General features: G+C 35.1%; 2 protein-coding genes across 5 annotated transcripts in view; one reads left to right on the top strand and one right to left on the bottom strand.

Moving 5' to 3' along the window:
- CFAP36 (cilia and flagella associated protein 36) overlaps positions 1-2278 on the top strand; it is a 29184-nt gene extending 26906 nt beyond the window's left edge. The window contains exons 8-10 of the mRNA XM_045884971.3: positions 1105-1244; positions 1431-1580; positions 2107-2278. Of these exons, the coding sequence (XP_045740927.1) occupies positions 1105-1244; positions 1431-1580; positions 2107-2208 (392 nt within the window). The 3' untranslated portion in view covers positions 2209-2278. The remainder of the gene's footprint in view (positions 1-1104; positions 1245-1430; positions 1581-2106) is intronic.
- A 2102-nt stretch (positions 2279-4380) lies between these two features.
- PPP4R3B (protein phosphatase 4 regulatory subunit 3B) overlaps positions 4381-17647 on the bottom strand; it is a 63924-nt gene continuing 50657 nt past the window's right edge. For 3 of the 4 annotated variants that reach the window (XM_064572490.1, XM_045884967.3, XM_045884969.3), the window contains 5 exons: positions 16693-16862; positions 14221-14360; positions 13642-13826; positions 12028-12218; positions 4381-6058 (listed from right to left, as the gene is read on the bottom strand). In XM_064572490.1, the coding sequence (XP_064428560.1) occupies positions 5963-6058; positions 12028-12218; positions 13642-13826; positions 14221-14360; positions 16693-16862 (782 nt within the window). In that variant the 3' untranslated portion in view covers positions 4381-5962. The remainder of the gene's footprint in view (positions 6059-12027; positions 12219-13641; positions 13827-14220; positions 14361-16692; positions 16863-17647) is intronic. The other variant, XM_045884968.3, reaches the window with a different exon arrangement.

The following is a 17647-nucleotide window of genomic DNA, read 5'->3' as shown; positions in this document are numbered from 1 at the left end:
AGCAACCAGCTTGCTTGAGCGTTGTTTTTGTTTCTAAGTTCTGTAGCTCCCTGTCTAGGCTGATGGGAGGTTAGCTACAGCCTCAGCTTTTCTATGAAGACTTTCCTTACTGTCCAAGAGCCTGAAGAGCATTTCTTCTTCCAGCCTCCCTGGCACTGCCATCAGGACACTTACTCCATGCTAAAGCAGTGGTCCTTTGGCAAGCTTTTCGCTCATGCAGAGTTTTACTTCCGGTTTTACCGTGCTGTCAAGATTGTTAAACATTCTGAGACATGGGTATCACGTTCGCCCGTCCCGCTTTTAGTTCTTGCCGTCGTTTTTATCTGAGTCTTTTCTTGTCTCACTCTGCTGTCTTCCAGAGTTCACGTACTTACCCTGAAAATTTTTTATCTTAAAAAAAAAAATCACCCTCTTATAATAAAAAATGGCTCAGAAGAGCAATTAGCATGTTAATCTTGTCTCTTAGCACAGTCACCAAAGAGCTGGAAAATACTGAGTGCTCTGTTATATCTGCTTCTAAGTTCTACTCAACTTTAAAATCTTTACATTTTCTTACAGTGTTAGTAGGTTTATTCAAGTTGCCTTCAGTATGTATTACAAACAAAAAGTATTGATATTATTGGCATTTACTTGTCCAGTACAAAAAATTGTAGCTTTAACTTCACTGTTCTGAAAATATAGGGTCATTTACAGTTTCTTCTGTAAGCGAAAGTTTGACAACCAATTACACTAACAGTAAGGGATTTTAGTGTCCTGTTTGTTTAGTTTATGTGGCAACCTTGTATTACAGTGTAGTGTAGTTCTACTCTTCAGACAAGAATTAGGCTTCTTGTAGCTATAGTGCCAAACAGCAGGAGCTTGGTATTTGTTGAAATGTCATTATTCATGAGTAGCAGTAGTTCAAGCTCCTTGAGGACAGAGACCATGTTTATTGTTCTCACCCAGTGCTTGAAACAATATAGACGTTGAATCAGTGTGTGTTGATTGAAAGTGAGGAAAAAAAAAAAGACAGTGAGAAAAAAAACACTAGGCATTTTGGTGAACCAACCTAATACTTAATATTTCTTACAATATTCTAATTGGTCTCTGTCTAATTACTGCCAGAAGTTAAAGTGCATTTTGCTAATCAGTCAGTACAACCTTTGGCAAGAAAGCTGGAAATGCTGCCTGAAACTTCCTCCTTCCCACAAAAAGGCCTGAAGATTCCTGGCTTACAACATGCAAGCATTGAAGGACCAATAGCAGTAAGTAAAAAACATTACTTTTTAAGAACTATGAACAAAATGACAAAGTACTGGGAACACACAATGTAAACAGGCATACACTTGGCTTTTGTTATTACAAATTTTGAGTTGAATCAGCCAGTGGTTATCTGTGCCGCTTATTATGTGGACTTGAATTTAAATAGTTCCTTCTCTTTTTTGACTCAGAATTTATCAACACTTGGAACAGAAGAGCTCCGACAACGCGAGCGCTACCTCAAGCAGAAGAGAGATAAATTGATGTCCATGAGAAAGGATATGAGGACTAAGCCGATACAGAATTCCGAGCAGAAAGGAAAACCTGCTGGGGAGGTGGAGGTATGGCTAGCTTTAGTGTGTCAAACTTTGCAAATCTAGAGGTGGAATTGTCAAAATCCGAATGTGTGCAAGACAGCCTTGATAATGAATGTCGCTTGTAGATGCAGTCCTATTAACCTCCCTGTTAGTGTAGCACCTGTTTTTTCTAGGCAGTGAGGTGGTTATGATGCGAAGATTATGAGGTTGAAATGATAGCGGTCTCATTATACGTTTTTTTCTTTACTTGCCCTGCTCTGAGTGCTTAAGGGTCAGCAGTCTATTTTACCTAAGCCCTTTGAGATATTTTATCCACAAAGCAGCAACAGTATCCTTGCCACCACCTCCAAGAGGCTTTCTTCTCTAAGAAGAGATTTTTGCAAAGAAGAGATTTAGGGAGCCCAGTCCACATGTGGCTTTTTACATTTTTATTTACTGAAAATGCTCTTTGAGGCAGTATGTTGGGAATTTTAGACAAATGAACCCATCTTACACTATAGCCAATTTTTTTCCTGTTTTTTTTTTTTGTTTTGTTTTTTGTTTTTTTAAGGAAATGACAGAGAAACAAGAAATGACAGCAGAGGAGAAGCAAACATTACTAAAGAGGAGATTGCTTGCAGAGAAACTTAAAGAAGAAGTTATTAATAAGTAATTTTAAAAACAATTTAGCAAAACAGAAGTTCAAATTTTCTTAAAAATAAATTATTTAATCCTTAAACTGAGCCTGTTAGTTTCAAATACTTGTGTTTGTAAATGCAAATATAAGCTCATTCTTAATACTTTATTAAACTTTTGAGGTAAAGGGTGGCGGGGAAGACAGCTACTTGGGCTGGGAAAGGGTATAGAAACGCGATCGTGCATTTATTCATTCCAACTTGGTTACTATTGTTTATGCTAAGCACTGTGCTAGGTACCAAGGATACAGTTGTCAACTAGATCATCAGGGTCCCTGCCTTCATGGGGCTAGTGAAGAAGGCCCGAAGAGCCAAGTGTACAGAGGGAAAAATGCCAGTATTATAAGCAGGGCTGGCCAAGCCTTCTTGAGAAAGCCATACTTAAGCTGATTGGAAGGCTAGTTGCAAGGAGAAATGGGAAGGACCAACTCAGGTCCTACCACAGGAAAGGCAGCTAGTGAGGAGTGGGCAGTATGGTGTGTATACACAGAATCAGGGCAGAAGGCTGGCTATGAAATTGGAGATAGGCGGGGTACTGATTTGCAGGGCCCTGTAGGAAATGTGAGGATTTTAAATTTTATTATGGCAGTAGGAACTCACTGCAGTTTTAAAGCAGGGAAGTTACATTATCAAAACGTTCAGCTAAAAAAAAAAAATGTGTGCCTGCTATATGGAGATGGGGTGAGTTAGAGTTGTTGTGGGTATACCAAGTATAAGGAAATCCAACCAGAAGACGTGATCCTGGGCAGAAGCAAACAGCAGTTGGAAAATGGATGAGGGATGTTAAAAATACTCAATTACTCTTTCTAGAAAGGCTACCATTAAAAAAGATAAAGGGAACAGTCAACTCCTGAGGGGAATGCAGCCATGGGTGTAGGCCTTTTTTATGTGAAATGGTCCTGGATGGTTTTCTGTGGTTGCTTACAGATCAGGAGAAAAGATCCCATGTCCAGAACCAGAATAGTAGGAGAGACCCTTCTTTCAGAAAACTTCCTGTATTGTGTCTTCCAGCAAGCACCCCTTTTCTAGTTATAGGTTGCTCCTGAGGTTTAATTTATAATTCCATTTTATCTCTCTAAATCTACAGTTACAAACTTTTAAAAAAGGGATACCAAAATTTGTTTAGCTCCAGTCTTCAACCTGCAGAGAAAAACCATCATTACTTTACATTTGTTACATTTTCATCACTTAGATGGACAAGAGGAAAAACTAGTGATTAAAACACAGAAATCTGTTTCATGTAACTTTTTATTAAAAATAGTTTTTATAGTGGATACATGTTTACAGATATAATTTTAAGAGAACCTCAGGCATACAAATGTGGGCTCTGGCTTGGTTCACTGAGTGATGATAGAGATATAAAAATCCTGATCTGCCTGAGGGTAGTCATTAAGACAGCAGCTAACATGTGGAAACTTAATAGTTATTCTTTCAAGGGATATTTTAAGCCCTGTTTTTATATCATTGTGGGTGAGCATATGTACCATGAAAACTGTTATCCTGTAAGTCAACAAAACACTCACATTTCTGCGGTAAGAAAGGTTCCTAGATGATGATGATTTAAATGTTTGACTCCTGGCAATTCTTCAGAAAGGAAAATTAAACTCTTCATAAGGTATAAAGATAATACTTCCTACTGGAACTTTAAAATTACTTAATCAGGAAGAGTCAAGAGTAAATAGGGAAATGCTTTAGGCCTGGGCTTCTTAGATGACCAGAAGAAATTAAGAGCTAAGAAGAGGGAAAGGGGCTTCACAGACTTGCTTGAAAAAAACTGTATTCAGATGGTAACTTTACTGATCTTAGTTTAAATTAGGGTATCCTGAGGCACTTGCCTTATAAAGTGGGAGGTCTTTTTCATTATATGTACTTTTAATCAAAGAGGTGAGACTAGCCCCATGCTGTGATGTTTTGGTGTTGAGACTTCATTTGCCCAAGGCACACCTTCTGTAAGTACAATCAGTAATTCTTAAAGTGCAGTCAACCTTCGTTTGCTTATTATTACTTCATTCAGACTGGTGTAGGACTTAGTGGTTTATAATAAATATCTATGGATAATTTATTGGCTTTTAAAAGATACTATAAAATGGAACAAATCTCAACATGGAGATAACTTATATTTACAACAAACCAAACAAAAGCAACAATCATAGAATTACAGGGTCACATTTTAATTCCTGAATTTTACAGTTCAGCATTAATATCACCACATGTATACAAATGGTGTAAAACAAGTACAGTGGTATTTTTAATACAAAATAAACATCTGTTTTATGGAAAAACTATACTTCATATCTACACAGACAGCCCATCTTTTCCAAACAATAGCCAAAATTAAAATTAACTACAAAATCTCCAAAACAGGGGAAACTGCTTCAGTTTAAGCTATTCCAGGAAAAATGGACCCATAACACATTACAAGGGTGATCTGAAGACTGTAGCTGGGATTCCTGTTTTTTAGTTTTTTTTTTTCCCAATGCATTAAATTGTAGTTTGGAGGATGTTTTTCTCACTTCAGCATGATCTCAGATCACAGATGAGCAAACAAACATTAAAAATATTTACAGTTAACTTGCTGTTCTAAAAATAAAACCTCTTAACTGTTTGCCTCAACTTATTTTAAATTCATTTACGTACATGGAATGTGCTTTTACTCTTTAAAAAAAGCAGCTTTCATATTACACCCTTGTTTGTTTATGGGAAAACTTCATGTGCTGCATACTGACTTTGATACTGAAGTAACTTCTTGGATCAAAATGGCCTCTAGATATTAAATGCCACTTAGTTCAGCACTAGTCTTTGTATGTGAGTCTTTATAAATTATACTTTAAAACTTGCTTGCAGCTCTAGAGAGAGAGACAACTTTATGAACAAAGCAGAAAGTGACTTCAAAGTATCTTGCATAAAAGATTGTACGCACTACTGGGAGACACTTGGAAACATTCTGTTCAATCCACTCCCAAGTTTCTAGAGAAAATCATTTCAAAATACTAATGTACTGATTCTTGGCATCAGTTATCTCTAAGAGTGCTGTAAAGTTATATTAACAAGACTGTCCATTTTGAATCCAGCTTGTTTGTTTTCATCAAAATACATACTGAAAATTTCTGGTGTAGAAAACTCAACATGTACTGTAACACAGAGTGTACTTCCCTCTACCTACCTATAAGGCTGAATTTCTGTTAAATCTTCAAAAAATGGTCCCAAAAGCATAACTTCATTTTTACGATAAATTTGGTTTTCATAAAAAATTTTTTTAAAAAGAGGCAACTGATTAAAAGAACAACATGGCCAGCACCATTATACAAGTAATGTTATTGGGTTTGTAACTAAAGTTTTGTAATTGTTTCTAGATCAGATACCCCCCTGGAGCAACCCTGCATTTAATATTGTTTTATCAACCTTGTTCCCTCCCCCAAGCCATCCCCAAACCTGAGAGTCTCCTCATGAAGAAGCTATCTCCCAGGTTCTGGTTACTAACTTTTTTTTAAATTTTTTTATTTTTTGACAGCCTGAAAGGCAAACCCCTTAATTACTAGCAAGCAGTCAAGTTCCTGGGAAGCCTGGTTTTTTACAGAACTAAACTCTCCTAGCTGATATACTGAGTATCTTTTGCTACTCCTTGTATATTTATAAGTTCAAGTGAGAAAGCTTTCTGATTCAGATTTTCAGCTCATTGAACAGTTGCAGCATTTTAGTAAGACCACGCGTTGAGGGTCCTCACTAAATATTTTATGAGCCAAGACGAGGTCTTTTCCTGGGAGCTGTTTCTTCTTCTTCGTCTTCCTCTTCATCATCTGGATAATCCACTAAACCCACCAAACTTCCCTATTGAAGAAGAATAAGAATTTTTTAACATATGTAACTTCAGGGGAAAAAAACACTTACTAGTATCAATAGTCACTTTTAAAGACATCACAAATAACTTTTCTAAACTATGTAATCATATTTATCTCAGATACATTTGAATTTGATAAAGGAACTGCTTGAAAATTATGAACACTTGGTACCACTGGTGGCACTCTAAGTTACCTTCAACTTTTCTATTTAGCTCTTGGATTTTTAACAATACCTCACAATTTAATTCAATTCAGCAAAATTTCACTGTGGGAAAATGTATCTCCAAACAGCAGGACTCAAAAATCATCATGACACGGGGAGCTGGAAGGACTGTGGAAATGAACTAGTTCATTTCTCTATGTTTAAACTAGAAAGAGTAGTCAGTCAGCGACAAGAAGCCTCCTTTTGTCTCCATACTTCATGTATGTATTTCATTACTAAGTGCATACCATTGTTTTCATTATGCTTTTGATAATAATAAACAAATGAAATACTTCCTAAAACTAACAACTAAAAAATTTAGGGCTATCTCTCTAACTAAAAGGAAAGTAAGGATGAGGTAATTCAGGTGTTCGGCCCTTTATGAGTCATGGACCCCTTTAAAAACCTATTAAGGCTCTGGATACTACCCAGGAAATTAAATGTCCTCAGGTTTGCACTCATTCTGAATCCATCCCATAAGTCATAAGTTTATACATATGACCCCACAGGTTAAGAGCGCTACTGTAAACACTGGATTTAGTTCAAACCCTTCAGACCTCAAGGGGAAAAACAAATACAACTGAAATAACTCGTATTTCAAAGTTAAGTAGCTTCATATCTAAAGAATCCAGACATCTGGCAGTAACACTTGGCCAATATGTAACTGAACCACTGTAATATCAACAAAGGCCACTGAGCAACTAGAAACCATTATCAGAAAGTCTGGGAATTAAATCAAACTTATTTATACCACATATACTTATGTGAGAATCCTGCTTTCTCAGCTTAATAACACACAAATCTTAAGTTTGGTAAGAGGCAGTATGGCTAAATTGGTAAGAATGTATTGATTGTAGTCTGCCTAACTTCAAATTGCAATGCCACAATTTTTTAAGTGTATGACTGTGGGCTAGTGATTTTGTATCTCTATGCCTCATTTTCCTTATCTTAAAATTAGTATAATAGTACTTAGATCTCAGTGAACTATTTTGAAAATAAAATGAAAAGAAAACATAAAAAGCACCTGGCACAGTCCTTGGTATGTAGTTAGTGTTCAATAACTGCTATTAACTGCTACTACAATATCATCCTTATTCATTTGGTTTCTAAGCCAAACAAGTTAGATGGGAGGAGATAGAAGATGTAATTACCTTCTAAAAAGGCACCAGTCTGATATTCACAAAGATGACAAATTATCAAGGAAAGTTTTAATCATGTTTAGGATTACAAATTATATATCATAATGTACAAACATTTCAGTTTCCAATCGGTAACATTTAAAATGCCTTTTTACTTAAGATTAATAAATATTCTATCTGAAACACACAGCTACATAATTTATTATCAATTTTATCTCTATTATCTATACATATATGCCATAAACTATATGTTAAAACAATCATTTTTATTGAAAATAAAAATATAAAATGTGAAATATTTGAAAAGGCCTGTAATCCAGAGATGCACTCCGTAAAGAATCTGACCGATTCAAGACTTAATATACAAACATAAACATACTTGTTTTAAAATAAATATCAGATTGCAATTAGACCATTTATGCCAATTACCCTTGAGGAAAGTTTCCAATACGAAGGAAGGGATGAAAACGAATGATAACAATAACAAACACCTATGAATACACAATGACATTTTTTCTGAATCAAACAAACCAATGAACAAATTATGTTAGGAAACTATTAATATAATTAATCATATTTAAAAAATGTAAGAAGAGAGAATTCAAGAATTATCCTCTACTCAAAAAATAAAGGACAGAGGCACCTGCATGGCTCAGTAAGTTAAGCATCTGCCTTCGGCTCAGGTCATGATCCCAGGGTCCTGGGACCGAGTCCTGCGTTGGGTTCCCTGCTCGGTGAGGAGTCTGCTTCTCTCTCTCCCTCTACCCTTCCACCCCTGCTTGTTCTCTTTCAAATAAATAAATAAAATCATGAAAAAAAAAAAAAGGACAGATCTTCCATAAACATGATTAATAAAATTTTTAAAAATCATCAGCAAGTGATGGTTTTTATATCTTCTAATTTTTATAGCTTTAATTTCATCTCACCTAACGACATTGGCTACGACCCCAGAACAATGGTTAAATAATAGCAATCATAGTGGTATCCTACCTTGTTCCCAACTTTGGTGGGAATGCTTCTAATATGTCCATAAGTATTAAGCTAGCTTTTGGTACTGGCCATATATACCATGTTAAGGAACTATCCACATATTTCCATTTTGCTGAGTAAATTCAATAACTAATCAAAACTGTAAATGCATATTCTATATAGAAATACACATGTATATGAAATATTTTGTGTAGAAAGTCACATACAATTGCTTTAACTACACAAAGCTGGAAACAACATTAAAATGCATTAAGAGTGTTAGTTATAAATTAAAGTGTATCATACTTTGGAATCCTATGGAGAAGTTCTTTTATGTTCTAATATGGAAAGCTCACCCAGATAAGTTTGTTAAGTGAAAAAGCAAGATTCAGTGTTCTCTTCTGTTAATCTGTGGCAAAAGAAGTGCTTGTTTTAGCACCCACTAATGGTTTCTGATTATGATTTTGTAAGTATTTTTCTTTCCTTTTTTGGGTAAGTATACTTCTGTTAAGGAAAATGTGGTTTTTATAGCTCTGTAAGTTAAAAAAAAAAAAAAATCTTTGTAATTTCATTAGTAGCTAATGTCTCACCAGCCTTGAAAAACTACCAAGTTTGCCAAGAATGCAATTTTTAAAAGCATATTAGAGCTTTAGAAGCCTTGCCAAGGAAAACAGACAAGTTCACACCTGATCTGTTTAAGAACCAATCAATTGGACTGTGGCACTCAACAGATAGTAAATTTCAAACTTTTGTCATAATCTAGAGTGATGAGCAATTTATTTTCCAAGAGCAATCACTGTTTTCTCCTTGTCCCCGCAAAAAGATGTAGTACAAGTGTATTCAGTAATCTGCTGTTAGTGTCAAGAAGGGTGAAAAATGTGTTAGTGCTTGAACCTGCTTTTGTTGTCCTAAGTAAAAAATCATCTGAAAGGATAATGAATTAAGAACTATAAGAAATAACCCAGAAAATAGAACAAGAAGAGTAAAAAAAAAAAAAAAAAGAGTAACAGAGAAAAATTATGAAAATTATAAGATCAATACAGAGGGCCCAACATCTGAACAATAAGTTACAGTGAAATAATATAAAATGTTTCCAAACTGAAGGACATGACTGTTCAGCTGCTCCCAAGAAAATAAGAACGCACACACAAAGAATCAGAAATAAGAATGTCTTTGGATTTCTTGGCAACAATAACTTTTAAAAGTTAAGTTTTAAAAGAAAATGATTTCCGATTTGGTTCTACATTCAGTTAAACTGGCAGTCAAGTAGGATGGAATCAACACAGTTTCATAGAGGCAGGGGCTCAAATTTTACCTCTCCTGGGATTCTTTTCTCAGAAAACAATTATTAGAGGATGTGCACCAAAATGGGAAGGAAAATCAAGAAAGAGTATAGAGACATAAGACCCAGAAGCAATACAAGAAAAAGAGAGGCAAAAGAAGTATTAGGATAATGGCCTCGGCAACCTCAAGACAAGAGCTGTGCAGCAAGTCTAGAGAGCAACGGATCTAGGTCGGAACCAGGCTGGAGACGTCAAGAGAATGCGGAAACTAAGCTGAATGGCACTGCAAGAATTAGTGAAAGGCACCTAACTATTGCAACAAATGAAAAAATGGTGGCAATTATTTACTCTAAAAAGAGAAAAGTTATTAAGAAACATATAGTATAGAAAAAAAGACCAAGAAAAAAGTTGTGAATAAAGAATATTTATATTGTCACTATAGCTATAAAATTATCAAAGGTTATTTTAAACAAAAATTGTGATACATAGAGAAATAAGGGTGAGAATGTGGTAAGGAGTGCTCACATGTTAAATTCTTATCTACCATAACAAGAATAAATTAGGTCTAAACTTGATAGAACAATATGAAGTATTAACATATTATTTAGAAACGGAAGAAACAGGTACAAGAAGAGTTCTAACTATCTCTGTGGAGAAGAAAAAAGGACTGATTTTTCTCAACATTTTAATACTATTTTGACTTTTGAAAGTAAGCGCATGTATTGCTTGAAAAAAAGAAAAGCTAGTATATATTGAGAAAGTGCAAATAGTGTTCTAAGTTCTTTACATTTATTACATGATTTAATATTTATAAGCCTATAGAGTAGGTGCTATTTTATCCTTATTTAAAATGAAAAAAATAAGGTCCTGAGAGATATAATAACTTACTCAAAGTCAAATAGCCTAGGAAGAGGCAGAGCCAAGATCTGAACCTGAACAATTTAACTTCACAGCAAATATTCTTAATAGAGTGCCACAAATATTATACCAAATTCTCCTATCAAGAAGTGAAAATTAATTTTAAAATTTCTAATTAAAAAAGTTTCAAAAGCAGTAGAATCTCACTGAAAATGCTACTTCTGTGATCTTTAGTCAAGAGCCTACCTCAATACAATACTGAATAAAGACTACATTTTTGTAAAACAATAAACTCAAATTGTATTATGTGTTCAAACCAAGAAGCATCCCTTCAGATTAGGTTTTCTACTACTATGGCATTTCTGTCCTCTTGTCGTTCTACCCTTACATTAACAGTTGTCTTAGATTTATGCCTTTTTATTTTAAGCCACTCCTTTTTGGGGAAAAGGATGGTTACATATAATAACAATATAAATGAAAGAAAAAAGTTTTATATAAAATTTAAACTTGTTTAGGGGTGCCTGGGTGGCTCAGTCAGTTAAGTGTCTGCCTTTGGCTTAGGTCATGATCCCAGAGTCCTGGGATGAAGCCCTGAGTGGGGCTCCCTGCTCAGTGGGGAGCTTCTCCCTCTTCCTCTGCACCTCCCCCCACCTGCTCGTGTTCTCTCTCAAAATCTTTAAAAAAAAATAAAATTTAAACTTGTTTATATAAAAAAGTAACAAATGGAAAGTACATTTGCTATGCAAATGACCAAAAGGCTAATATCCTTATAACTAAAGATTCATTCATACTAAGAAAAATGTAACCCAATTTTAAAAAGGCAAGACTATGAAAAGACAACTTGCAGAAGAATTATTGAATACAAATTCAAAAGGCTAATATTCAACCTAGCTACTAACAAGGACACACAACTGGGAATGAGATCTATACTGTCTCCACTACTTAATGGGCAAGGATGAAAAATAATTATAACAACACTGGCAAAGCTGCAGTGAGCCAAGCACACTCATACAATGCTTATGGTAATGTAAACTGGTAGAAACTTCCTGGAGGTATTTGACAATATGTATGAAAATATTCTTCTACGCATCAGTTCAAAAAGGTAACTTAAAATGCACCACCACCAGGAGTCCTACTATCAATGAAACATCGGAATCAACGTATGTGCTCCAAAATATCACTGGGTAGGTTACTTACAAATACTGTGATACAGCTAAATAAAATGAAATTCTGTAGTCATCGACAGTGTTGTAGTAACACAGAAAAATTCTTTTTAACAAAGAAAAGCAGGATACAAACCTGTGTTTATACAAAGACCTCAATTACGTGTCAGATAAACCCATACACCTAAAGAATCAATCAAATGTTATTAGCAGTCATGTTCTCTGATGACAATGTGTACTACTTTCTTCTTTGAAATTATTATTATCCAAATTTTCTTTAGTAAACATGAAATAATTTTAAAGATGGAAAAAGCAAAGTTCGTGTATGGAATAATGTCACATACCTTGGTGGCTGCTACTGATGTGGCCAAGTTTGTAGTTTTGGAAGAGGACCCATTAGAACTTGCTGGTGGTGTCTGAGCCACTACAGATTTACTGTTTGTTCCATTAGCAGCACTGGCGGAGTGGGAGAAGGTAAATTTAAAGCCACCAGATGTCCTTTTGGGAAGGTTTTCCTTGTCTTCACTTTCTTTTGCTAAAGTGAAAGTAAAATTTTTAATCCTTTTCAGTAAATATTCCTAAAAGCAAAGCAAGTGAAAATAACACTGCCTTTGCTTCATAAGAGCTAAGAGTAGAGCATGATGTGTACAGTGGTTAAGTCTTTAATTAGCTGGAATCTTAGACACCTCAGGATTAGAAAAGACCTTAAGAATCATATACCAAAATCAGTCATCCTACACTAGAATTCTACACTGTTGTTACCTAGGGCGTGTCAAGGATTCATTACCTGTCTGACTCTTCCATTGTCCCTCTGCAGCTTCCCTTCCCTGAACTGAACCTATACTTCTATAGTCCTTGATAGACCTGATAATCTCTCCCATAAGTTAGTATTTCAAATGCCTAAAGACAATGACATGATCATGTCTATCAGTCTCTTACTTCCTAAATATTCCAGGTTCCTTTATCTGTTTCTCTTATGACTTACGTATCTACTATCCTTTCATATCTGGTTGCTACTTTTTTGTATATGATTCTTAAGTGGATGCAGTACTTCAAGTACGGCCTCACTGCCCCTTTTCACAGGGCAGTGCCTGTAATGAACAAAGGTAGAATTAGGCTACCAAAAGTTACCTATTCCTTAGAGGACATTTTGATGGGCTATTTGCTCTGCCAGGCTGAAGTAAATAAAACTTCAAGCATTAACAAGTACATAATGAGTGAGGCTAGGAACAAAAGTTGCAGGAAAAATGTAATAAATCAATGAAACACTACCTAAGGAGAAATACTTTTAGAAAATCTCATTCAAAATCACAAATGCTTTTGCCTTTCAGGAAATGCTTTTGCCTTTCAAAATGTAAATTTCTGGTAAACATTTATATGATATATGCAGGACAGTACTCCAGTAATGGTGGTTTTTCAGGCCATAGAATTAAAGTGATTAATTCTTTTGAAAGATAAGATCTCAGTTTTTAAACAAGTTAAACATATTTGAAAGATGGGAAATGTTACTTCTCTTGATAGTGTATCTTTATGAAATTTTTATAATGATTTTAAAATTTCAAAGAGCAAGGGTACTTCTTTGAGCTTAGTTTCCTCACAGCTATAAAAGGCAGAGTGCTCTGGAAAGTTTCTATGGATCTATATGGTCTCTAGTATTATTGGAGATTTCAGTACAGAAATAAATCCAAGACTGTTCATAAAAGGCAATGTATGAGTAGACAGTGTAATTCTAAACAGCAAATGAAGAGCAGCACAAAATGGCAAGTTTCAAGAAAAACAGTTTAAACACGAAAATAACTCCCAGGTTTGGAAAAAGATGTGGAAATTTTAAAAGGTCTGATTCACTATAAAATTCATGTCTTTCATGCTTTATATACTATGACCAAACCTTCACAAGCAACTGATAATTTCTGTACCTAATAAATGATACATTATTAAAAAATTCAAAATTTTAATACCTTTTTTATTCTCCATAAATTTTTCGTAAGTATCTGGAAAATCATCTTCTGGCTTAGATTTTTCTACTGGTGCCACAACTGCTTTTCCTTCCTCCTCTTCATCTTCATTAAACCACATTTCTTCATCCTCCTCCAAGGCTTTTGCATCTCTGCGAAATCTGTTACTACGCAATATAGATGGTACACTGTAAGAAACATATCACAAACACTGAGTAATGATTTAAAGTTTGTGACCAGATTAAGTTTGAGAATAAATATGTATAACCAAGAGGAGCTAAAGTAATTTTAACTATGTATAATTTACATCATAATCACCTCAACAGTGGTACAAGATGTAACCAGAGAACACTCCAAAATATTGCAAATTAAACTAAAAATTTATCTTGAGTTATGATATGGAGCAGTCATTTTTCACATAAAAGATTCTGGGTAGGGAAAAAAACCTACCCTTCTATACAACCCTGTACTATCTAATGATGGTACCCAGAATACTCCTGGGTAAATTTCATATGTCAGATCCAAACAAAAAATTTTGGATGTAATTTTATAGATTATAAATGCAATATATTTAAACAATACCTGTTCAGTTTCTGATTTTGTCTGTCTTTTTCTTGCTCATATTTAGTCTTCAATCCTTTGAATGTCTGAACATATTCAATTGATTCAAGTGCTTTATAAAAGTTTTCAACTATATGTGCAGTAAGAGACTTGATATCTTCCTGTTTAAGGACAAAATTTACAATTCAAATATAATTCAATGACTGTTAGAAGAACTTTTTTATAGTTCCAAAGCTGATCAAAAAAGGTTTTTCAAAATCACATTACAAAAATAAATGTCCTAGTTTCTTTACACATGAGCCAGGCCTCCAGAGAAAACTTGGAATAAAAAAGGAGCCCTTTTGGGGGGCTATAAAACATTTGAAAGTAACTAGATTTAGTTTATGTCTTCTGTTTATTTTTTGCATCTACATAGCACTTTACAATTTAAAAAGCGCTTTGACATGTAGTTTCACTTGATCCTCCTAACAAGTCTATGAAATAGGTTTTATTACCCCATTTTACAGAAAAGTAATATTGAAGATCTGAGAGGTTGGATGACCTGATGAAGAGCACAGAGCTAGTTAGAAGGCAGACAGATGTTGAAATTACATTTTTAACAAATATTAGGTGCTACTTAATGACTCCTTATTTAACTGGTATCAAAATGGGATAAGCCTTACCTAAATAATAAACACAGACTCCATTGACTATATTACATATACAGATCTGATAAACTATTAACTTGAATTCCACCTATTTCCACAGTCTTCCAATGGTATAATTTTTGTGAAACAAACTGACAGTAGTAACTTCTAAATTCTTTTAAATTCTAAATGAACCATTCTAAATAATCATTGCAAATGCCTGGGTGCGAAGTACGCTCATTATTAATAACTGAAGTTGTGATTCAGGAATTTAATATTAATAAGAAATATACATGCCACTTCTTTAAAAGATACACCATAATCTGCTTCTTTTGAGGATTTTAAGTCTTTAAACTAGTTTCTCTGGAAATCTCAATTAAATAATACGCAAAGAAGAAACATTAGAAACCCAGGTAAAACGGTTCTGTGCTGTATACTGAACAAATAGATGAGTTAAGTTTTGGGGCGCCTGGGTGACTCTTGGTTTTGGCTCAGGTCATGATCTTGGGGTCCTGAGATCAACAGCAGGGAGTCTGCTTGAGATTCTCTTGCTCTGCCCCTGCCCCCACTTGTATTCCCTCTCTCAAATAAATAAATCTTAAAAAAAAAAAAAAAAAAAGATGAGTTAAGTTTTGGGATTCCATGTACATTTATCGACCACTCAAAATTATTTTCTGAAAAACAAATTCAATCATAGGAATGGGGTTATGAACCCTACAACTCATTTTATCAGTTTCTCACCAAAAATTGTAAGGAAAAAAAAATAGAAAAGTCAATCTCTGGTTCATTAGAACACTGTATTGTGAAACAGGGTTCAGATACCTGGTAAGGTAGTTAACTGTGTTCCCTCTTTTCTAAGGCTAAAGACAATACTTCTATTCTTTTCATCCTTTTGAAAGCCATATTCTTGCCGAGTACTACTAGAAAAGTAATCCAGGCAGCCAAATAATCTTTACATGAGAACAGCATGTCATGAGCAGAAATCTGATTTTTAACAGCCAAAACCAGAGAATGAATTTCTAGCTTTACTTTCTTTTTTTTTCAAATTCTAACCATGTAGCCATTTCCCCTGGTGGAATGATTTTAGTGTGTGGGAGAGGGTAAATTTATTGTACTGGTTCTACAGTTACCTATCTTAACCGTGTTGTTCACATAGAGTTCTCTCCAGATCTTTATTTTTTTTAAAGATTTTTTTTAAAATTTATTTATTTGAGAGAGAATGAGAGACAGAGAGCACGAGAGGGAAAAGGATCAGAGGGAGAAGCAGACCCCCTGCTGAGCAGGGAGCCCGATGTGGGACTCGATCCCGGGACTCCAGGATCATGACCTGAGCCGAAGGCAGTCACCCAACCGAGCCACCCAGGCGCCCTCTCCAGATCTTTTTATGACAGATCTTCTGCTGCCCAAAACTGAGCTACGACCTATCTTCAAGCTCTGACTGTGCTCCTAACCAAATGGACGCTCTAGAATAAATCACTTACTTTGGGTGTCTGAAGCCCCTCATCTATAAAATAAGGCAGCTGGAGCGGTCCGCCTGATTTCCTGGTCTCTTCAACTTAAAATTCCATGATAATAGCCTACCTTTTATGCATCTTCTATTTAGTTACCAAAGTAATTATTTTCAACCTTCCTACTTATCACTACCCCTACAAAGATCTTGGATATCTCAAGAATGGCATATACTTGACCAAAATGTCTACATATGCCAAATACAATCCTGAAACATCTGGCCAATAAAAATGGAACTGAGAATAATATAGAGTAAACATGGGTTAAAACACTATGCTAAATTTCACAATTTAAAATATTAACATCACTAAACATATAATTATTTTATTTTACTAAGAATCCTTTAGCATAAACTTACCACTCTTATAAATTCAAATAACTCAATAACAGCTGAATTCAACAGATTGTACCGAGTTCCATTATCCAGAAGAGCATTTATAACTGGCTCAAAAAGATTTCCCTTCGTAATGTAACGATTATAAAATTCATCTTTAAGGCCAATTATCCGCCTCATAAAACGAAGAGCACCTAATAATACAGGGAACAAATCAATAATCTCATTAATAACAATTATTATACAGGTATTTTTACATAAAGCAATGTATATATTCTAAAATAAAAACTGTGCACTAAAAATAATTGGGTTTTGAGGAAAAACAGAGTTAGGGAAAGACCACTCAAATCTGTGTAACTCATGTAGCCAGAGCTAGCAAAAAACCCCCAATAACTGGTACTTGGGAGATGAAGTATCCAGGCAGGTAGCTCCATGGTGTAAAGATTAAAACCCCCCACAGTAACCAGCGAGTGCCAATGCTGGCAGTACTCAGAGCAGCGCAGGCAGACATGCAGACGTAGTGATGGCAGCTCAGAACCAGTGCAGGGCTGTCTGTCGTGAAGGTGGGCACAGGAGTGCTGCAACCTGCCCAAGGCTGCCTCCCCTCTCTGTGGGGAGAGCTCTGGAGGGAGGTACTTCTTTTTGATTTTCTGAAAATAAAGCCAAAGGGGTTCCTGCTGCCAGCTTAACAGGAGAGCTGAAGGTCTTTTACTTTTTCAAGGCTATAGTTCCACTCCCACTATTTCAGGTCTCTTTGCCTTGGAAAAATCATCTGTGAACCGACACTACCTATATATTATAACATATACATTTTAACCCTATACGTCTTAGTCTTTTTTTACCAATTGCTTATGAGCTCTTTTGCCTTTGGTAAACATGAACTGTGGCAGATCAGACTGTATTTGTAAAAGAACAATAGAGTAACAAGCAGTATAATGTAGCTTTTCATATTTTAAATACTGAAAAGAAATGTCTCCCA

This window comes from Mirounga angustirostris, unplaced genomic scaffold, assembly GCF_029215605.1.
Source record: "Mirounga angustirostris isolate CCGP_5_RB_7025 unplaced genomic scaffold, mMirAng1.0.hap1 SCAF_10, whole genome shotgun sequence".
Taxonomy (NCBI): Eukaryota; Metazoa; Chordata; class Mammalia; order Carnivora; family Phocidae; genus Mirounga; species Mirounga angustirostris.
Note: the sequence above shows the minus strand (reverse complement) of the source record. Positions and strands in the feature narration are given on the sequence as shown.